The sequence below is a fragment of the Saccostrea cucullata genome, unplaced genomic scaffold, assembly GCF_032062105.1.
Source record: "Saccostrea cucullata isolate Sc308-1 unplaced genomic scaffold, CSIRO_AGI_Scuc_v1 ctg5197, whole genome shotgun sequence".
Lineage (NCBI taxonomy): Eukaryota > Metazoa > Mollusca > Bivalvia > Ostreida > Ostreidae > Saccostrea > Saccostrea cuccullata.
Genome location: NW_026919467.1, coordinates 122959 through 146596, shown reverse-complemented (window position 1 = coordinate 146596; position 23638 = coordinate 122959). Strand labels below are relative to the sequence as shown.

The 23638-nt window shown below is 31.8% G+C and overlaps 2 protein-coding genes across 4 annotated transcripts in view; one reads left to right on the top strand and one right to left on the bottom strand.

Moving 5' to 3' along the window:
• Positions 1-1302: 1302 nt before the first annotated feature.
• LOC134232107 (mitotic checkpoint protein BUB3-like) lies at positions 1303-12405 on the bottom strand. The gene is made up of 7 exons (XM_062714068.1): positions 12374-12405; positions 9947-10143; positions 8400-8469; positions 3865-4016; positions 3347-3530; positions 1945-2164; positions 1303-1613 (listed from the first exon to the last, which is right to left on the bottom strand). Exons 2-7 carry the CDS (start codon positions 10139-10141, stop codon positions 1454-1456), a joined length of 981 nt encoding a protein of 326 aa, XP_062570052.1. The 5' UTR covers positions 10142-10143; positions 12374-12405; the 3' UTR covers positions 1303-1453.
• A 603-nt stretch (positions 12406-13008) lies between these two features.
• LOC134232155 (xylulose kinase-like) overlaps positions 13009-23638 on the top strand; it is an 85486-nt gene continuing 74856 nt past the window's right edge. For all 3 annotated transcript variants that reach the window (XM_062714118.1, XM_062714103.1, XM_062714111.1), the window contains exons 1-5: positions 13009-13115; positions 20422-20504; positions 21791-21860; positions 23100-23180; positions 23428-23514. In XM_062714118.1, the coding sequence (XP_062570102.1) occupies positions 13062-13115; positions 20422-20504; positions 21791-21860; positions 23100-23180; positions 23428-23514 (375 nt within the window). In that variant the 5' untranslated portion in view covers positions 13009-13061. The remainder of the gene's footprint in view (positions 13116-20421; positions 20505-21790; positions 21861-23099; positions 23181-23427; positions 23515-23638) is intronic.

The following is a 23638-nucleotide window of genomic DNA, read 5'->3' as shown; positions in this document are numbered from 1 at the left end:
ACCTACATAAAAAATTTAAACTAGTTCTTCTTCATGAAAATGTAATTAAAATCCAGAATCTGAAGCAAATTTGAGAGTTTTCATCTCTTGATGCAACGTTTGTGCAAGTTTGGTTTATACAATGTTATGTAAGCCTTATAGTTTTTTGGTATTAGACTTGCACTCATAACTTTTACCTGGTCTATTATCTGAAAAATGCATGTCGAATTCAGCATCCGAAGCAAGTCCATTAGTTTGCATCCTAAGATTTATCGTCCATGCAAGTTTGCTCATTATAGGGCTCATAGTTAATTGGAAATGAAACATGCATCAAAAACTAACATTTTTACTCATCCACAAAAAGTAGGTCAGATTCAGCATCTGAAGCAAGCCTGGTAGTATGCATCCTTATATGTATTATCCATGCAAGTTTGGTCATTAAAGAATCATAGATACTTGGAAATGAATCATGCATTAACTTTAACCTATTCACTCAACGGGAAAATGTAGGTCAGATTCAGCATCCGAAGCAAGCCTGGTAGTATGCATCCTTAGATGTATCATCCATGCAAGTTTGGTCAACATAGGTCTTATAGTTACTTGGAAATGAAACCTGCAACAAAAAATTTAATCTGTTCACTCAACTGGAAAAATAGGTCAGATCCAGCATCTGAAGCAAGCCCGATAGTATGCATCCTTAGATGTATCATCCATGCAAGTTTGGTCAACATAGGTCTTATAGTTACTTGGAAATGAAACCTGCACCAAAAACTTTAACCTGTTCACTCAACCGGAAAAGTAGGTCAGATTCAGCATCCGAAGCAAGACCAATAGTATGCATCCTTAGATGTATCATCCATGCAAGTTTGGTCAACATAGGTCTTATAGTTACTTGGAAATGAAACCTGCACCAAAAACTTTAACCTGTTCACTCAACCGGAAAATGTAGGTCAGATTCAAAATCCGAAGCAAGCCCGATAGTATGCATCCTTAGATGCATCATCCATGCAAGTTTGGTCAACATAGGGCTTATAGTTACTTGGAAATGAAACCTACACCAAAAACTGCACCAAAAATGTTAACCTGCTCCAAAAACATTAACCTGGTCACTCCTTTGCTGAAATTGCAGCATCTGAAACTTTGAATGGTGCAATGAAACACACTAGAACCATCCTCCATGCATGTCTAATCCATATAGGACATAGAAGTAGTTAAAAAGAAAACTGCTCCAAAAAACTTAACCTGGGACGCCAACGCCGACACCGACACCGACGCCGACGGTATTACATAAGCTCCCCCAACTTCGTTGAGGTGAGCTAAAAATTACACAAGAAATGGCAGTCAGTTATCCTGGTATCAATGTCACTGTGTATTTTTAGTAAAGTGTACATGTAATATTCCCGTGATCTCTCCCTCTGAACACATTATACAGCCTTGACCTTGGCCCTATGACCTTGGCTTCACGACCTTGACATCATGACTTTGGCTTGGTTTCCTGGTCGCTGACATTTCTAATATAGATCACATCCTCCGTTGGTTCCACTGGTTCGTCGTTCTCGTACATGTACGACGACGCAATGGCTAAAACAGAACCATCAGGACTGAAGGCTAAGGATGCTATCCCCGTAGGGTACCTATAAAGGAATGTTATACTTATACGCAATATAAGAGCAAAACATTATATAAATGACATCATATGTTAATAAAATTATGCAGCTATTATTAGCAACTTCAATGAAATTCACATATCTTAATATGCTTTTCAATATCATTTTTTGTTTTACATAAATCTCAGGTGTAAGAGGGAAAAGTTATAGAAAAACAGTGTGTAAATTAAATAATGCAGCTGTAATTAATGTCTTTAATGAAATTCAGAAAAAAGTATTAATTTCTTGGTTAACATTTCCATATTCAAGTACATGTACTATTTTCAGAAAAAATTGTCATAAAAACATTTCTTATCACCTGTGAAACTGGCACAGCCTCTTTTTGTTAAATCCGTCCCAGATGTTGACAAATCCATCCGATCCACCAGAAGCAAACGTGTTGTGATGTGAGTGGAAGGCGATAGCGTTAACTGGGTAAATTTTCTCAACACCGTTCTCTTTAATTCGGTGACATTTAAATGCGTATTTCCTCTTCTGGACTTCTGGGCTGGGGTCTAAATACTCCACAGCAACTCGTCCTGAAATAAAATATATAACACTATTCAAAGATCAGTGTTGAACAGAACATAGAGTATCCTAGTTTTTATCATAATAATTTCTGAGCATTATTATCTCTATGCTAGATGTAAAATATACCGCAGCACAGTTAAGGTTACAAATGGAAATATCGCCAATTTTTTAAGATAAAAATTGTATACTTTATTAGGACGGGCAATTCTTTTTAGGACTTCAATGATATAAAAGAAATGTAATGTGGTTTAAATCTACATGTTGGGGACATTTAAATTTTTTATTTAGACTATTTGTCTGATGTCGACGTCACATGAGTTTAGCAATTATACTTGCAGTTTAGAGGTCATCTATAAATTTCAATATTGCAAGGGCATAACCAAGTTATAAATTTTAGTTTAATCTATAATCCTTTTCAACACTATATGTAGTTTGTGAAAAGTGCTGCGAACCTATATATATTCCCTTTTTTAGTTGCTAAAACTTAATTTGTTGGACGGCAGGTTAAATATTTTGCTGGTCAACTACATCAAATATAGCTATAATTAATTTATTTGCATGATTTCAAGAGGTTCGCAGCACTTTTCAAATATCTTAATGCTTCTTAAGTTTATGCGTAAAATCTTGACAATATACATTGAGGGTGTGCCCTTGCAATAAATTGATTTATTAGGGCCCTTCGATTACTTTTTCAATGAATCTGCATACAAACACACGACAGTATCGCTTGTCTGGAGAATGTACGTACAGTTTATAAATAAAATACTAAAATAGACATCGCATCCAAGTTAACGGCTTTTTATTTAACTGCAAATAATATTTTATTTGAGAAAAAAAGGCATTTTTCATTGTACAAAATGTGACTTGATTAGCCTCTGACTGTGTAAAAACTGCGTCATTTTTGCGAGATGACGTCACATTGACAAGTGAATTGCGATCGATGCGTCGTTTATATACTGTTGTGTGGGATTTTTCAAATGACAAAACTGCATGTAATAGTAAGTTTGTATGTAGTATACAGCAGTCCAGCTGTTTGAAATAGCAAATAATTTCATTTTGTAGCATTTTGATGACCTTATATTATGTGTGACGTCATAGTAAACATTTCCCCGTACAAATTAGGCCCCGCCTCCTTACTGTAACCTTAACTGTGCTGCGACATTTACACAGTAATACCTGTCCAAGCTTACCCTCTATTGAGCTGAGGACATATCCTTGTTTATTTGGGAAGCATCGGATACAGCGAGTTTGATATTTGAGACTGGACTCTCTGCGCTGCTGGACATATCCCATGTTCCTCAGATCCCAAACCAGAATCCGTCGTCCAGCAGTTCCCACCACAAGTCTATCCCCACACACTGACATTGTGTATACCTTTCATAAAAGTCAAGATAGTGACACAGATTAGGAAAGACTTTCTGACAAATGTGACTATGTCACAGTTCAAATATAGATATTCTCCTCATTTAAAAGTATCAACTAGTGGTTATCTTTTGTAGAAGTCAACATTATGACGCAAAGTCTTTCCAGCATCTTTCACAATACAAATTTCAACTTTGTCCTATTTTAAGAGTTTATATGAATTGAAAAGTGGCAAATCCTTATTAGGATAAATTTGTTGGAAGTATTAAATGGCAAATCCTCGACATAATGTTTTAATACTAAAATTAAGCAAACCTTTAATTTTTATTAGAATTTTGCAGAATACCTTGTCGGGCTGACTGAAGGAGCCTGCAGCACACGGCGCCCGGGGGTCCCAGAGTTTGACTGTGGAGTCCCAGCTTCCCGTGATGATGACGTTTACCTCAGGGCAGTACTCCACGCAGCGAATAGGATCGTCATGCTGACCTACATTCTGTTCTGTACAGAAATTTATAGCATGTCTTTTACTTTACAGGGGTAGACAAATAGAATTTTTCAGTACTTGCCCTCGGACAGGTTACCATTGTAAAACTACTTGTCCTACCAAAAAATATGCTTGCCCACTGTTTTCTTAAAATACATAGAATTGAAGCATTAATATCAAATTATTTCTTGAGTGAGATACCTAAACAATACAGAAAGACCATCATAGATCTAAAATCACGAAATTCTTCCACAGATAAATTTAGATGAGTAATCTTCCTCAAAATTCTGCAATAAAATATACATGTACACTTTTTATAAAAGTAATGTTGTGTTTCACTTAATTTAATTGAAAAAGGTGAAGATATCGGACACCGATCAATCTCGTAAAACCTACAAACAAAACGAATCTGTGAACAAAACACTACTGCATGCTGTGTGATTGCCAGGGAACAGCAATCAACAACAAATTTAATACCACTATATATAGCTAGCATCTGTATTCACAGTATGAATTTAATACACTGTACTAGTATTTTGGATAAATGTCTAAATTCCCATACCATGATTTTGATGACATCGATATATAACTTCATGTTTTACGACATCTGCATATTTTCATAACACGTTAATGGGTAAATTCTAGAGGAGTTCCGACTATTCGATATTCGTATGTACAGCTGATGCAGTAGTTAATTAAAGGCAGAGATTTTTTACCGGGTGGTAAATTCCAGGTGAGGGAGGGGCTTATTTTGTACAGGTGTGAAAGCCTTGGGGGCTAGCAGTCTACCTGTGGCCACCTGTCTCCTAGATAGAATGTTCTATCGTTAAAATGATATTGTCCTACGGACCCGGTTAACGATAGAATTCGTTCCGTGTATTATGTAGCAGAAAGAAACACGGGCGATAACTCGCATAGTGCATTTACTTGGAACAATCTAGAGAGTTCCGAATGTAAACATGGAGGTAATTTGAATCGAGAGAAAAACGTAGAGAAAATTAATTCGATTTTCGTATTTATATGGATTATTTTTTGGGATAAAAGGCATAAGCAATCTCAAGAAGGTTTGTTTTGATTATTTTGGTAGTTATTCCCAGTGCAAATCATTTTATATTCTTCAAAATCGTTTCGGAGCGGATCCGCTCCGATTTGCTACATTACAAGTATATGGGACGTATTCTAACTGTGGTGAGGGCTTGTACCGAGACACAGTTAGATTATTCTAACTACCTGTCTCCTAATCCCTATACACAGGAAGTGATTTAATACACAGTGAAATACCCAAGGTGTCGAACTTAACCTGTGTTGGGGATTTTCAGACAATTTTAAAATTTGTATATAGTAAAAAGTTTTTTTCAATTTTATTTTGATTTATTTTTTACTCTTTGAAAATGCCCCTACCTATTTAAAAATTATTATTTTATCATTCTATAAATTGAAATATTAAAATAAAGATTGTTTTAGATCTATGTTAATGTATACGTGTTAATTTAGAAAAAAAAAAAAAAAAAATCCTGTAACAACCAGATTAGACTTTTAAAAATCATTTCTCCCCAGGAACTCATTTATTAATAAAATGAAAAGAGAGTTGTGTTAACTACATTTCACTAAGAAAAAATATCTAGGTTTAATATCTATAAGATTTTGTCACCATGAAACATGCTAAAAAAGATTGCTTGTAAATTTTTAACTGAATAAAAAAGGAAAATATAGTTGACCAAATCAAGTTTTCAAATTTAATTACCTCACACAGTGCTGCTCTGAACTTTGTCAATAACATCTCCACTTTAGGTTTACCATTTAGCATATTAAAATTAATATCGAAATTTCATTTAAAAAAAAAGTTTGACGTGCTAAAGATTATTTTTTTTAAACTGCATATTATAATATAATTCTTTGAAATCCTAAAGGTACATGTTTTTAATTCATATACTAGTATTATCAATATAAAATTTTCATAGTATTAGAGTTTCTGTATACCATGTTCAGTAAACATCAAAGGATCAGAAGTTAATTAGAAGGTCACCGAGAGTCCCAAACAAGGTGTACAGGGTATACACAGGGACCAGTAAGTAAGTGTCAATCAAGTTCCAGCATCCAATGATGGACCTTCACGCACTTGATTGACAGGGCTACCCAGACTAGGTATTTTTGAAGGCGGTGCTTAAAATCTCTGCCTTTAACATCAGTGAAAACAGGTGCTTTGCTGTGATTCATGATACTTTAAAAGCGATAACATAGAATATATTTGAGTATTGTATATACATATTTTTTTGTTAATTGGAAAACAACTTGTCCGCGGACAGGCACCTGCTATCAAATTACTTGCCCACCAACCAAAACTGGTTGTCCCGGGCGTCGGGCAGTGCTATTTGTCTAGCCCTGCTTTAACTACATTTTGAAATCAAAAGTGTGACTTGATTTATATGATGATCAACTGTTGCTCCACCTCTAATTTGTTTTTTTAATCAATGAACTCCACTGAATACATAATAGACATTTAGAGTGAGGAAATAAGTAAAGTTTCAGATTTACAGGGGTATACCCGATTTTCAGAATCATTGTATATTATTATTAAAGATATTGATTCTAATGCAAGACTAAGATGCATTTATTTTTACAAATGTCCCATCAGATGTTGATACAGGTGTGTTTGCATGTCAAAAGAGAGACAACTCCAAATAGTTATGATATATTTTAGGGAGATATTTTAGGATAAGTATTAAAAATATTTGCTTTTGAAATATTTTCATTAAAAGATTCGTGAATTAAACATTTCACAAAAAGTCCATATCTTTTTTGCCTTTTTATTTTGGAGTCAAGAATACTAATTTATATGCTGTCATTCAGCATTTGTACAAATAACTTTGGTTGTACTTTTAAAACAGCTGTTGATTGTAGATATATATAAGTACTAGTAAAGAAAAGACTGAATCAGATTTTAAATACAGTAATAAAGTGCCGCGCCACAGCATGATACGCCCGTCAAAAAAATTACAATTTTCTTGAACAGTTTAGGTGCAAGAAAATCACATCAACCTTGATTCTAAGATTTCGATGATTTTTCCATTCCTTAAAATATTTATCCATCCCCTGTGATGTAGGCATCAATTATAATAAATATTACATCACTGATAGATTTATGTGCTGGTTGTATTAGACCTTGTCAAATGCCCATCATCAAATTAGTCTAACAACTTAACCTATACCAAATTAATTTTGAAAAGAAAAGGCTGGCCATCAAATGACATATGTTATAAACTGACCAACAGTTCCTCTGTCTAATTCCCAAAGGGTACAGCTTAATCAGAGCGACTGAGACAGCTAGCCTTCCAACATTGAACTCATTAATTAATCTTTAACTGGATGCTTGTCTACTCATTACTACCAAGAGATGAATGGGTCTGCATTATCTACTATAATTTTTTTTTAAAACATATAAAATACTCAAAGATTTTTTTTTTTTTTTGGTTGAGATTTAATTTCCGACAGGTTTTAATATGTAATTCATATGGACATGCTGATTCCATCCCACTCCATAAAATTAGTTTTTAAATTAATAATATTACATAATATCAGATTAGTCTATTACATGTATGCAAATCAAATTAGTTTTCATTACTTTTCATCAAATTCATTTTAAAACTTAGGCTAGTCAACAAGAGCTATTTCTAATCACACAGGCTTACCCATTTGCCCAATTCTCAAGGGATATAGATAACATCAATGCTCTGTCAGTAAGCTCCTCGCACTCAAAACCCATAAATTTCTCTCTAATTTGACATGCAATTTTCTGTTATCAAAATTCTTCTTGACCAGTGCTTGATAATTACTCTCATGGGAGAGGCAGGATTTCTCTGACATACATTATATTTGTTATAGATTGCTGTTAAGTATATGCTTAGAAAAAATAAGTATTTTCTTGATTTAACACTTTCTTAACAAGAACAGTGCAATACTCCTCTTACATTATTTGGGATGTGTAAATGAAAAGTAAAAAGACACATTTTTTTTTTTAAATTCACTTAAATTAAAGGTCACAGTGACCTTGAAATAGGTCGCGACACACCTTCTACCTAAGATGCATAAACTGGCCAAGTTTGATGATTGTAGGTCTTATGGTTTTCTAGTTATGGGCCGGAAAGGATTTTTCCATATTTGGCTATAACTTCTTAATTAAAGGTCAGAGTGACCTCCTTTTTGTGCGCGACACACCTTCTACCCAAGATGCATCAGATGACAAAGTTTGATAATCCTAGGCCTAGTAGTATTAAAGTTATGAGCCGGAAACGAAAAAGCTTACAGACAGACGGACAGACACGAAGCCTATAACATAATACGTCCCGTCTTAAGACGGGCGTATAAAAATATACCTTCTGTATTGTCTGATAACATACCTGTGCTAGTGTTGAAATCAAACATTTTAAGAGTACAGTCTAGTCCTCCACTGTAGGAGTGAACCGCATCCTAGAAAGATCAAATCAATCTGAAGCCATAAATTCACAATGTAATCAAAATGAAAATATATAAAATAATTTCATATTACCAACATATTATAATCCCCTTTAAGGAGGAATGCCACACCAACTTTTTATTTTATAGATCTCGACGTCAACCTTTTTAAACAATGGTTTCAGAAGTGAAAGGCCAACATTAGCTGTTAATTATTTTATATGATTTTTTTTGTATTTTTTCAAAGAAAAAGAAAAAAATTATTCACATCCAAATTAGATTCTTTCTTGTAAAAATTTTGCTGTAAATGAATGCATCACATGAATACCTAATAAAATATGTAAAGAAAGTCTGGTTAGACTTTTTAATCTTTTTTATAAAAAAATTATTTATGAAAATAAAACACATAATTTGTGAATATTTTTTAAACCTGTGGTTAAAATCTTCTTAAAACCAGCCACAACTGGGGAGAACATGTTCATTAATCATATTATAAAAGAAATTGAAACGAAACAACCAAATTTTAGAGAAATTAATTTTTTTAATTTTGGCCAATCCCGATCAAAATTAAACCGATCCCGACCATAATTGTACAATTATTGGAAATAAATAACATTTTCCTAAGAACACTAGTCTGATTAGGTGTTATAAGGGTTAAAACATTATAGAAACTGACAATAAAATAGATTTTTTCATTGTAAATACATTAAGAGGCAATAAATTAGCATTTTATTCATTTTGTGTTAATTTTGATCGGGATCAGTTTAATTTCAATCGGGTTAGGTCCAAATATTAAAAAAAATAATTTCTCTAAAATTTCTCAATTTCGTTTCGATTTCTTTTAAAAATATGATTGACAAACATGTTGTCCTTAGTCGTGACTAGTTTTATGGCGTTTTTAACCATAGGTTTAAAAAATATTCACAAATAATGTGTTTTGTTTTCATAAATAATTTTTTATATAAAAATTTAAAAAGTCTAACCAAGCTTTCTTTACATATTCATATTCATAATCATATGATGCATTCATTTACAGCAAACTTTTAACGCGAAAACAACTTATTTGGATATAAATAATTTTTTTTCATTTTCTTTGAAAAAATACCAAAAAATTCATATAAAATAATTAAAAGCTAATATCGGCCTTTCAATGCTGAAACCATTGTTTATAAAGGATGACTCAAAGATCTATAAAATAAAAAATTGGTGTGGCATATTCTACCTTAACTTCTGTAAGTTTATAAGTTTCTTGTCCCTAACTCACATGTAACTCATTACTAACAAATCTATTTCATTTAAATTCTTTAGGTCTATTCTAACGTAAATAAAGAAATTTAAATCCTAGCTCCTGTGCCCAAAAATTACAGGATCTCACTTTAACAAAAAGAATTATTAGCTAAAAAAAAAAAAGAGACTGAATTTGAAATCAAAATTGATTGCATCTAAGTGTTACGGCCCGAAGCCTGGTCTAGATGACACTTCACTGACTTACATAGAAGCAGCAGTCTAACACAGGCTCAGCATGGTTGTACTTGATTCTCATGTTGTTGGCGATGACGTCATACAGCCTCACGGTACAGTCCCAGGAGGATGCCAAGAGAAACTGATTGGTCGTGCCAAACTTAACAGCAGAAATCCCATCATCAGGGGCATTCTTTAACTTAAACTCATTAGGTGTTTCTGCCATTGCTGGAAAAAGATGTAAAGTGATAACTGATTATAATTTAGTGTGCAAAGAATGAGACAAAAAGCTTTGGTTTTTTTTTATTCCCTGTAAGAAGAGTAGAAAGTTAATCAGTTCAACAGATTCATCACTTTAAATACATAGAACTTGATTTTCATTTAAAATAAATTTTCAACACAGTATTCTCTCTCTCTCAAATTTCAAATCTAGAGCAAATTATCTTTTATTTTTAAAAGTTTATATTTTTTTTAGTCCCTTGACATTTTTGATAAAATTTCTAATTGAAGCCAAAACTGAACATAAAATTTAATTCAATTTTGTATTTGAATGCTACAATTCACAAATCAACTTTTTAAAAAGCAGTCAATTTTGTTCTCTGATTAAAATGTCTCAATTTTGACAAAGAAATACTGAAGTTTCTACCCAAAGCCACAATTGTCCAAGGACCATGCATATATTTTACTAAGAATGAACCCCCTGATTGGCAAAATGTACACTTTCTACAGTAGTTGGCCATAATTTAGTTCCCAAAATGGCCGCCGTAGTTTCCGTAACTCGGTTTGGCGATGATATTTCGTCTCTTGGTTTCTAAATACGTTAAAAATTCTAAACTTTCTGCATCCGAATAAAAGCACAAACATCGATATTGGGTTTTTAATTTATCTTCTGAATTCTATTTCCGGTTTGTTTGTTGATAGTCGTCTGCTAACAAAATGGGTCGCCGTGGCAAAGATTTGACACCGGAGGTGAGAAAAATCATTGTAAGTTTATCTGAGAAAGGTTATTCTGGCCATAAAATCTCAAAAATCACTGGAGTTAATCCTAGGACTGTAAATACATTTTTAAAACGAGTGAAAGAAAGGGGAAACGAAGAAAATCTTCCACGAACTGGCAGGCGGCGAAAAACTGACAACAGAGCTGATCGTCGTCTTTTTCGGATGGTACGGGGCAACCGAAGGCAGACCTTGGAAGACCTTACGAATAAATTTAACAACAATTCTGTTGAAAATATTTCTTCAAGGACTGTTAGAAGAAGATTGTTTGAAAATAATTATAAAAGACATGTTGTTTCTAAGACAATCACGATTAGAAGAGAAAACCGATCTTGGCGAATCATTTTTGCAGACAGAAATTATGCTGGACGGTTGAAAATAATTGGTCTAAAGTAATTTTTAGCGATGAAACAAAAGTTGTAATTGGAGAGGACAAAAAAATTTATGTGTGGAGAAAATCCAACGAACGTTTAATGGGAGAATGCACAGGGATGTTTAAAGACAGAGAGAAGCAAGGTACGATTTCCGCTATGTTCTGGGGCTGTATCACCTATAATGGTGTCGGAACAATTACTCTTATTAATGGAAACATGAATTCCAATATTTATATTGATACTTTAGATAGATATTTATGGCCAGTTGCAACAAAAAACTTCGGAAACCTTCCTTGGATATTTCAAGAAGATAACGCCCCTTGCCATGTATCAACACAGTGTAATGCCTGGAAAGCAGACAATAACATTCCCATTTTACCCTGGCCTGCACAAAGCCCAGATATGAACATAATTGAAAATGTATGGAGAGTTTTGAAAATCCGCATCAAACGCCGCATAAATGAAATTAACAACAAGTCAGATCTTGAGAGAGTAGTGACTGAATTCAGGCATCACTTCCTTTACATTATATAAAAAGCCTATATCAAAGTATTCCAAAGAGAATCAGAGCTGTAATCAAAGCAAAAGGATACATAACGAAATACTAGTAGTTTATGGTAAGTGAGTTTTATTGTTTGCCTGCTATTCAAGTTTTGCTTTGCAACAGGATAGTCCATCATTTAACTACGGCGGCCATTTTGGGAACTAAATTATGGCCAACTACTGTAGTTCTACCACTCCGAGAACAATTGAAATTTTCAACGGCTATCATTACATATTACTTTCAAGAGTTTTACAAAATAAAGTAAAATTAAACAAAAAATATTATAATATACAATCTACATCTTCTTTTTCACAATATAAATTTAATAACTATAATAAAACATATGTACGATTTAAAAAAAAGATTGCACCACACGTGGAATACATTTTTTTCACAAAAGACCTTGTTAGATCTCTAAAACACTTCGAAACTACAGTTAACAATTAACGCAAATCATTAACTTTGAAATACAATATTCGTGTTTCGTGAGATAAAAATCATTTTGAGCCTATTATTTAGTGAAAACATTTCAAATCAACCTTACAATTTGTTTTCTTTTTCACTACGCCGCCAAAATTCTAAAATAGGAAATTCACGAAGTGAACGAAATGGTAAATGTGAACGGACACTTATTAAAAACCCGGAATAACACGGCTGCACTGCAGCAATTTACATTTTCAAAATTTATTATAAAAAGGATATCACCACATTTTTATAGCAAAATACTTGGTTTGCTGTAAAAGATTAAGAGGCAAAATTTCGGTCTTATACTGCCAGTTTAATTACAGTGTAACGAGTGTTTGATCTCTAAGAGTGGAAAAAAAGGAAAAGGGGGTGGGGTTGATTTGCCAAACGTGCATTATATTTTCGAAATCACAAGAAAAACAAACAAAGTCAAAATATAATTAGCTTTATATAAACAATTTCATGTAAACAAATATGACAGCTGTTGAATTAATGGGGTACAATAAAAGTTGTGAATCTCTCAATAAAAACACAAATTATAAAACACACAAAAATGACAATAATATTCAATTGATCATGTTGATACCAGACAAATAACAAAATTAAGCATTATGTTATCTATGTCTTTCTTTGGCACTTATTCTTATTTCGAGAAAGTTTTATTTTTTCCGGACTAGCACGCTATGTATACTTTCCCCCTTTTAGCGCCTCCACTCAGGGACAGCCTAATCGTAGAATGACCCATTTTCCAGCTTCGGCAGATAACGATGGACGCTGGTGAAGATCGACTGTTTCTGGGATTTGATTTTAGCACACAACAAGTAGGTGAATGCATTTTATTATATATAGCTGCATTTAAACCGTACGTTACTTGTCAAAAGTTCTACTTTCGCAAATAAATTATTAAAAGTTAAGACAAAAAACCTTGATCCCGATCTAAATATAAAAAAGAACTGTTAGGCGGATCTAGGAGGAAGTGAAATCGTATAACCGTATGCTAATTATTATGAGGTGCCGTTTTAATATTTTGAGGTATTTTCTGATATCTAAAAACAAATTCTTGTTATCAATAATTCAATATCTTTTGATATCTCAAAATAATTTTTTTTTGATATCCAAAAATGATTTTCTGATATCAAAAATTCGAATTCTTGATTTCCCCAAATCATTTTTTGATATCGAAAATTCGAATTCTTGATATCAAAATATCATTCTCTGATATCAGAAATTCGATATTTGATATCAGAAAATCATTTTCTGATATCAGAAAAGAATCAAGAATTCATGATATCAAAAATTCATTTTTTTAAATCAAGAATATAATATTTTTGATATCAATTATTCAAATTCTTGATACCATGAAACAACTAAAGTCTTGTATTTTCTGACATCATGAAATCAAATTCTTTATATGGAAAAATAATTTTTTGATTTCAGAAATTCCCTTTTTTTAATATCAGAAAAATGATATATATATATATATATATATATATATATATATATATATATATATATATATATATATATATATATATATATATATATATATATATATATATATATATATCAAATGAAATAAAATAAATATCTCAGTGTCCGGTAATCAATATTAAAATAAAATAAAAAGGCAACACTTGTTAAAACGTAAGCGCTTTCATTGTTTTCTTCAGACGTTTTAAACAATTTAAACTTGTGACGTAATAACGTTACCTAGTGGTAACGTCAAAAACAATACAATGACGTCACAATACTGAAAGAAGAAACTTTTACCTGAGTTAAAAGAAAATAAGCATACTGTTTGCATACAAATGTCCGTGTTTTACAAAAATATAAAAATGTCTAAAGTGAACTATTTAGTGATGGTTTTAACAGTTTTATAAAGTATTTCTCCTTTTCGCGTCTTTGCACCACATTGTCTGTATAAAGTTGGTAAAATGGAAAAACTGAAAATTGTCCCCGGCCACAAATATCAAGATGTCCGCTTACATTTATTTTACGGTATTCAGGTTGGTTAATGTGCTGTTTGTGTATGCGGATACGTGTACGTAGTGTGGTTCCAGTTTCCCCAATATAGAATTGTCCACATCCTGCACATGTAATACAATAAATAACGTTTTTAGACTCGCATGTCATGTCTGCCTTTACGGTAAAGTCTTTATTCCCGAAATTAAAGGTACTTCCAGTTTTCATGTAATTGCAGGTTCCACAACGGAGATCAGAACACTTCTTCACTGAATATAAACGTTGTTGGTGGAATGAGGATTTGCATAATATCCTTCGTAGATTCCTTGGTTGTCGTTTGCTGTTGATAAACTTATACATTTCTAATACTTTGGTCATTTCCTCATCGGTTTTTAGAACATTGTTTAGTTGACGAACGGTTGAAGAAATATTCTTGTTTCTCGGATTGTGAGTAGTGACCAAAGGTAATATCTTTAAATCTGAAGTTTGGCTTCTGGTTGGATTAATAAGACATTCTCTGTCCAGTTTTATTGCCTCTTTGATTCCATCTTCAGTGATACCCATAGGATAATACTGTTGAAGGAGAAACGTCTTTAATTCACTTAGACGTTTATCTCTTATTTCTTTGTCACTAACTATAGTGCAGATTCGTCTTGCTAAGTTATAAGGAATTGAGCGTTTTGTATGGCTTGGATGGCAGGAACTAAAGTGAAGGTATTGATGGGTATCTGTTGGTTTGTAGTAAATATCAGTCGATAAATGCTCCTCGTGTTTCGTTATTAGGATATCTAAAAATGGAATGCTCTGAGAACTTTTGTCCATTGTAAATTTGATGTCTGGATCCAGATCGTTCATCATATTTACGAAAACTTCTAAGTTAGCATCATTGTCGTTCCAAATGATAAAACAGTCATCCAGGTATCTTTTCCAATTACTTTTTATATTTCCTGTTGTCTGTTCATCAAAATGTTGTTTTGTTTTTTCGTACATGATTTCCTCCAGGTATCCTAGGGTGAGGGTGGCATAAGTTGGAGCCATTTTTGTCCCCATGGCAGTTCCTTTACGTTGTTCATAATGTTTATCGTCAAATGCGAATGTATTATTTTTCAAAACTATATCACTGGCCTCTAGGATAAACTGTTTGCTAAAACGGCAATGAATTTTATGTGGATATTTATCGATCCAGTATTCAAGTGCCTTGAGACCAAGAGAGGTGGTAATATTCGTGTAAAGATTTGTAACATCCATAGTAATAAGTTTTGAATTATGATCAACCTTGTCTGGTAAATGTCTCAAAAAGTCTAGATCGTCGCGAACATAACTCTTTACTTCTGAGCATAAAGGTTTTAGCAGTATATCAATTAGATGGCTAAGCCTTTGTGTTGGAGCCTTTGGACCTCCTACAATAGGTCTAAACGTAAGATCATTTGGGTCTAGACAGGTAACATATGCAGCGTTTTGAGTTCTGATTGCTTCCTTCATTGTTTTTGATTTGTGAATCTTTGGAAGTCCATAGAAAGCACTTTCGCTGAAATCAAAATCAGTTTAGAAATCCTTTTCCTTTTTAGTTAAAGAGGATGTTGTATTATGGTTTTTAAGTAGTCGTTTTATTTTCTTCATAGTCTTCTTATCACTGTTCTCGGAAATGAAAGCGCTCTCTTGGTCTCAAGGCACTTGAATACTGGATCGATAAATATCCACATAAAATTCATTGCCGTTTTAGCAAACAGTTTATTCTAGAGGCCAGTGATATAGTTTTGAAAAATAATACATTCGCATTTGACGATAAACATTATGAACAACGTAAAGGAACTGCCATGGGGACAAAAATGGCTCCAACTTATGCCACCCTCACCCTAGGATACCTGGAGGAAATCATGTACGAAAAAACAAAACAACATTTTGATGAACAGACAACAGGAAATATAAAAAGTAATTGGAAAAGATACCTGGATGACTGTTTTATCATTTGGAACGACAATGATGCTAACTTAGAAGTTTTCGTAAATATGATGAACGATCTGGATCCAGACATCAAATTTACAATGGACAAAAGTTCTCAGAGCATTCCATTTTTAGATATCCTAATAACGAAACACGAGGAGCATTTATCGACTGATATTTACTACAAACCAACAGATACCCATCAATACCTTCACTTTAGTTCCTGCCATCCAAGCCATACAAAACGCTCAATTCCTTATAACTTAGCAAGACGAATCTGCACTATAGTTAGTGACAAAGAAATAAGAGATAAACGTCTAAGTGAATTAAAGACGTTTCTCCTTCAACAGTATTATCCTATGGGTATCACTGAAGATGGAATCAAAGAGGCAATAAAACTGGACAGAGAATATCTTATTAATCCAACCAGAAGCCAAACTTCAGATTTAAAGATATTACCTTTGGTCACTACTCACAATCCGAGAAACAAGAATATTTCTTCAACCGTTCGTCAACTAAACAATGTTCTAAAAACCGATGAGGAAATGACCAAAGTATTAGAAAAGTATAAGTTTATCAACAGCAAACGACAACCAAGGAATCTACGAAGGATATTATGCAAATCCTCATTCCACCAACAACGTTTATATTCAGTGAAGAAGTGTTCTGATCTCCGTTGTGGAACCTGCAATTACATGAAAACTGGAAGTACCTTTAATTTCGGGAATAAAGACTTTACCGTAAAGGCAGACATGACATGCGAGTCTAAAAACGTTATTTATTGTATTACATGTGCAGGATGTGGACAATTCTATATTGGGGAAACTGGAACCACACTACGTACACGTATCCGCATACACAAACAGCACATTAACCAACCTGAATACCGTAAAATAAATGTAAGCGGACATCTTGATATTTGTGGCCGGGGACAATTTTCAGTTTTTCCATTTTACCAACTTTATACAGACAATGTGGTGCAAAGACGGGAAAAGGAGAAATACTTTATAAAACTGTTAAAACCATCACTAAATAGTTCACTTTAGACATTTTTATATTTTTGTAAAACACGGACATTTGTATGCAAACAGTATGCTTATTTTCTTTTAACTCATGTAAAAGTTTCTTCTTTCAGTATTGTGACGTCATTGTATTGTTTTTGACGTTACCACTAGGTAACGTTATTACGTCACAAGTTTAAATTGTTTAAAACGTCTGAAGAAAACAATGAAAGCGCTTACGTTTTAACAAGTGTTGCCTTTTTATTTTATTTTAATATATATATATATATATATATATATATATATATATATATATATATATATATATATATATATATATATATATATAGCCCTTTGATGAGGTCAATCCATAGATATATCGACTTCACAGAAAAGCATATCGACCGAGCACGAAGTGCGAGGTCGATATGCTTTTCTGTGAAGTAGATATATCTATGGATTGACCGAATTAAAGGGCTACATTTGTTATATTATTTTTTACATAGATTGACAATCAAATTATGAAAATAATTGGAAAAGTTTTCTCCCTTTAACAATTAGAGACTAGAGATCAAAATAAATTACACCGTTTAATGTAAATGCGTTTCCTTTATATTGATGGAGTGATTTAGACGATTTACTTATTCAGAATACTTCATTTATTTGATTAAGTTTTGTATCAATATTTGACACACATATCGAACATGTTTTAATTAATATGAAGTAATCCTAATCCAATGCCCTCTTTTGTCTCATCAAATACAGAACATTGAAAAAAAGTTAGTAAAAGTTGAAATAAATATTTTTTTTCTAGAAACATCAAATCATACACTAAATTAGCTTTGATTGAATACAGTACTATTTTGTTTCACGGAAATTATCTCCATTTTAAGAAACCTCAAGTCGATATGCATTTCAGATTCTATAAATAGTAACTCAAGTCTTTATGCTGTTATATACTAAATCATGTGATCAAGTTTGAGCTAATGAGAGAGCTGGGAATAAATGATAAAAATAATATATATATATATATATATATATATATATATATATATATATATATATATATATATATATATATATATATATATATATATATATATATATATATATATATATATGTGTGTGTGTGTGTGTGTGTGTGTGTGTGTGTGTGATTAGTATTTTCTGATATCACAAAATCAATTTTTTTAATATCAGAAAATAAAAACCAATTAAAACAGGATGCTGTTTTAATACTTTTTAAGGTATTTTCTTATATAAAAAATCATTTTGTGATATTAAAAATTCGAATTTCTGATATCAGAAGTAAACAAAATTTTGTAGTATCAAAATTTCGAATTTCTTATATCAGAAAATCATTTTTGTTTTTAATCAAGAATTCGAATTTTTGATTTCAATAAAACATTTTCTGATATACATGATAAACATGTACATCTTCTCAATATTTTTGGTCATATTTATTTTTCTGCATGGAATTCATATAAGTTATATTACTTTTGAATTCAAATAAATTATATTACTGTTTTGGGATAAAGCTGAGTAGATAATCCAGATGTGCTGTAGGTTGGGCTTAGACTGAAAATTACCCTGTAAGCCATATAAATAGCAGTCATTAGTTTCTATAAGTTTGCATATTTTGTTAAAATGATTGTTACATCACAGCAGTCTGACCAGCAATTACTCATTGTGTGAAATTCATTCTTCAAGGTAAAGTCTGAGTAATTCATGAAATTAATTTGTGCTGAAGTTATGTGTGCAAAATAAATGATTAAAATATAGTCGATAGTGAAAAAGAATGACTACACCCTAACATATCCAAACATGTCTTATTTTAAACTTATTAAAACCCAACAAAGCTCTCAACAAATTTGTGTGGTGGGAAGCTGAATGATCATCACTGGTAGTATTCATTAACATATTAAGTTGACCATAATTTTACTTAGTTCTTATTTTCTGATATCAAAAAATTGATTTTGTGATATCAGAAAATACCAGTTATTTTATGATATCTAAAAATCATTTTTTGAATCAAAAAAGTGAATTTCTGATATAAAAAAATGTCAAGAATTCAATTTGTTGATGTCAGAAAATACAAGTCATTTTATGATATCGAGACTTTGAATTATTGATATCAAAATTTCGATTTCTTGATATCGCAAAATCGATTTTTTTTTTAATAAACAAGAATTTTTGATATCAGAAATTCGAATTTTTGATTTTAAAAAATCTTTTTTATTTTTTGATATCAGAAATTCGAATTTTTGATATCACAAAATGATTTTTTGATATAATAAAATACTTTTAAAAATATTAAAACAGTGCCCCGTATTAATTGGTTCTTATTTTCTGACATTAAAATAATCGATTTTGTGATATCAGAAAATACATACCTTTTTTATATCAAAAAATCTTTTCTTTTTTTGATATTAAAATAAGGGAATTTCCTATATCAAAAAATGATTTTTCTATATAAAGAATTTGATTTCGTGATGTCAGAAAATACAGGTTATTTTATATCAATAATTTGAATTATTTATCTCGAAAATATTGAATATTTGATAGTAAAAAATGAATTCTTGATTCTTTTGTAATATCAGAAAATGATATCAGAAAATTTCAAACTTCTGATATCAGAAAATAATTTTTGGATATCAAAACAAAATCTATTTTTTATATTAAGAATTACTTTTTGATATCAAGAATTCGAAGTATTGATATCAAGAATTTGTTTTTTGATAAAACGGCGCCTGTTTTAATTGGTTCTTATTATTTGATATTTAAAAAAATCGATTTTGTGATATCAGAAAATGCTAATCATTTTTTTGATATTAATAAAAGGGAAATTCTGATATAAAAAAAAAGATTTTTCTATATAAAAAATTTGATTTCAAGATGTCAGAAAATACAACTTATTTTACGATATCAAGAATTTGTCATGAATTATTGATATAAAAAATTTTGAATATTTGATATTAAAAAATTAATTCTTGATATCAAGAATTCTTGATTCTTTTCTGATATCAGAAAATGATTTTTGGATATCGAAAAATCATTTTTTTTTTTTGTATATCAAGAATTATTTTTTTGATATCAAAAAATATTTTTTCATATCAAGAATTCGAATCATTGTATCAAGAATTTGTTTTTTGATATCAGAAAATACCTCAAAAATATTAAAACGGTGCCCCATACTAGGATATTTTTTCCTTTTTTACAGATCAAGGCAGATGCAATAAATGACTCTCTGCAACTTGTAAATGAAACAGCAGTCAAATTTGACTCGGATCTTCCGGAATTCAAGTAAAAATGAGGATGTTTATATTGAATAACTTTATATAAATTAATTAATTTTCTTTTTCCTGGCATTATTACTATAACTATAAGTGTGTCCAACATTGTAATCTACAGTCAGCCTGACCTCAAGGAAACAATGTACTAATTAACCATTAAATTGTCAGAAAATTAAGGTAAATGAGTTTGAAAGAACTACGTACTCTAACTCTTGATTCCCGCCTACAATTTGCACCCATTAAATTCAATTTTAATGGCAATTTGGCCATTAACCCCCTTCCCCACGGTCACGCATTTTAACGCATAAACCATTTCCTATTTCTAACGCAAAATCACGCATATACCGTTTCCCCGCAATCACGCATCTTCACGCACTTTAAAAAGTTCATTTAATCTTAAATTTAATGCCAAGTTCCTTCTATTTTATACTTGCAAAAATCTCATAAAATAAGAAAAGTTATATTTGTATTAAAATATTAAGTCATGATATTATTTACGCTTAAACTTTAGCGAAACGTGTACCACGCTATATGGTGCTAGCGGGGAAATGGTAAATTTCTATTTCTATGACGTGAACATTTAGTGTATACTGCATAACAGTTCAGTAAGTTGTAAAGAGTTAAATCTTTGTTTAATACAAAGAACAGTTATATGGTAATTGATTAATCATTTTAATTCCAGTGCTAGGTAGTAAATTATCATTAATTTCAGCTCTCGAAAAAAGGGGGGTGGGGGTAGACGATATTTTGTAGTGAAATCGAACTTTCAAGAATCACCATATTTTGAAATAGTCTTAAATATGATAAAATGTATCTAATATCTTTTCTTATGTTTTACACAAACAAATAAAAGATATATAAATTAATAAAATACAATTATTTAGTTGTAAATAGCTTTAAAATTGGTGAAAAATCAGCATTTTTTCGTTTTTTGTCTGTAAACATATGTTCCCCCCGTTAAACACAAAAAGCTTTGGCATAAATTTGTAAAATGACAGTCCATATTACCTGAAAAAAGGAATTTTTGTTTCACGGGGGGGATGTTTTAAAAATATTTTCCGTTTTCCATTGATTTCTAAAGTGAAAAACTCAAGTTTTACCAAAATTAAAGAGTTACCTCTCTTTGGTATCCCAAAAAAGTAACGTTTTATTAAAATTCATATAAATATATATAAAAATTTTGAAAATCATTCGAATATGTTAACTTTTGAGAATTGACTAAGAGGTAGGCGGGAGAACAATACTATCGTTCATGGTTCTTTAAATTCTGTGAAAATGTATGGAATATTGTTTTAGAACTCACGGAGGAGTGCACATCCACAATGATAATGTCACAGTTACTGCCCCTGCTATTATGTGGGTCAAGGTAAGACCAAATTAATATATGCCTGTAGCATACATGTATTTGTTTTCCTAAAATTAATTTTAGGAGCACAATACCACTGTATACTGTTATAATACCCCCTCCAAATACTATAAATAAGAACATTTACCATTTACATGACCAATCATGGCTTTGCTATTCTTGAGAAAAAGATTTTTAAAGAATTTTCCCATATATTTTCATGTAAAACTTTGGTCAGCCATTGTGACCCCGCCCTACCCCTGGGGGTCATGATTTGAACAAACTTGAATCTACACTACCTGAGGATGCTGCCATATAAATATGATCAATTATGGCTTTGTTATTCTTGAGAAGAAGATTTTTAAAGAATTTTCCTATATATTTTTATGTAAAACTTTGGTCGGCCATTTTGGCCCCGCCCTACCCCCGGGGGTCATGATTTGAACAAACTTGAATCTACACTACCTGAGGATGCTTCCATATAGATATGATGAATTATGGCTTTGTTATTCTTGAGAAGAAGATTTTTAAAGAATTTTCCTGAATATTTCTATGTAAAACTTTGGTCGGCCATTTTGGCCCCGCCCTACCCCCGGGGGTCATGATTTGAACAAATTTGAATCTACAACACCTGAGGATGTTTCCCCATAAGTTTCATCTTTCCTGGCATAGTGGTTCTGGAGAAGAAGATTTTTAAAACATACCACCAAATTTTCATTAATTCCCAATTATCTCCCCTTGAATGAGGGTGTGGCCCTTTATTTGAACAATCTCGAATCCCCTTCACCCAAGGATGCTTTGTGGCAAGTTTGGTTAAAATTGGCCCAGTGATTCTTGAGAAGAAGTCGAAAATGTGAAAAGTTTACAGACAGACAGACAGACAGCTAGATGGACAGACAGATGGACGCCGGACAAAATATGACCAGAAAAGCTCACCTTAGCCTTTGGCTCAGGTGAGCTAAAAATAATGTTATCTTATTTCTGATCTGTATTTTTGACATCCAGTTATTAAAATATTAGGAACTTAGAAACAAGTTGTTCAATAATATTGAGACATGATAGAGTAATCAAATTACATGGTATGCTCTAAGTAATGAATACTATTTAATACAGAGTTTTTTTTTACTTCATGTGCTTTTCTCTCTGAGTTTATTTCTTTTAAAAACTTCAGAATAGACACAAAATTCTTAATATTGTTTAAAAGAGTAGGAATGTTTTCTGCAATTGTACATGTTTGTATTTTATGCATTCTTCTGTCAGGCATTTGACTTGCTTCTTGACAAAATGAAGAAGGACGGTTTTCCATTTCACAAAGTGGCATGCATTTCAGGGGCAGGGCAGGTATGACATATTCTACATGTATATGTATATTCAAAAATTGTATCTTAATTCCTTAATTATCATTGAAGTTTTGAATTAGAATTCCTCCTCAATGTCAGGAACCTTATATACAGAATTAAATAATCAAGATCCGTGTGTATCAATATTTAATGAATGCTTTGAACGCATACTTGCATGTAGAGGAGACAAATAGGAAAAAAATAAGTTGTTTAAGTACATATATAATAACTGTGCCTTTTCTTTGCAGCAACACGGTAGTGTATACTGGAAAAAAGGTACAAACCAAATCTTAAGAAATCTTGATGACAAAAAACAACTTCATGAACAACTACAGGTAAAATAAAATATTTTTCCTCTTTCCTGAGTCTTACCCCCAGGACCAATTCAAAAACAAATAACAAATGTTTTTTAAAGGATATGGCTTTATAGCACATGAAATGGCTTTTAATTAATCATTC

Excerpts from the sequence above, each read along its gene's own strand:
- LOC134232107 (XM_062714068.1), bottom strand. The coding sequence starts at position 10,141 with ATGGCAGAAACACCTAATGAGTTTAAGTTAAAGAATGCCCCTGATGAT. Across the intron at positions 4,017-8,399 it reads TGATTTCAACACTAGCACAG|AACAGAATGTAGGTCAGCAT; the intron begins GTATGTTATCAG and ends ATTTCTGTACAG. Across the intron at positions 3,531-3,864 it reads CCTTCAGTCAGCCCGACAAG|GTATACACAATGTCAGTGTG; the intron begins GTATTCTGCAAA and ends CTTTTATGAAAG.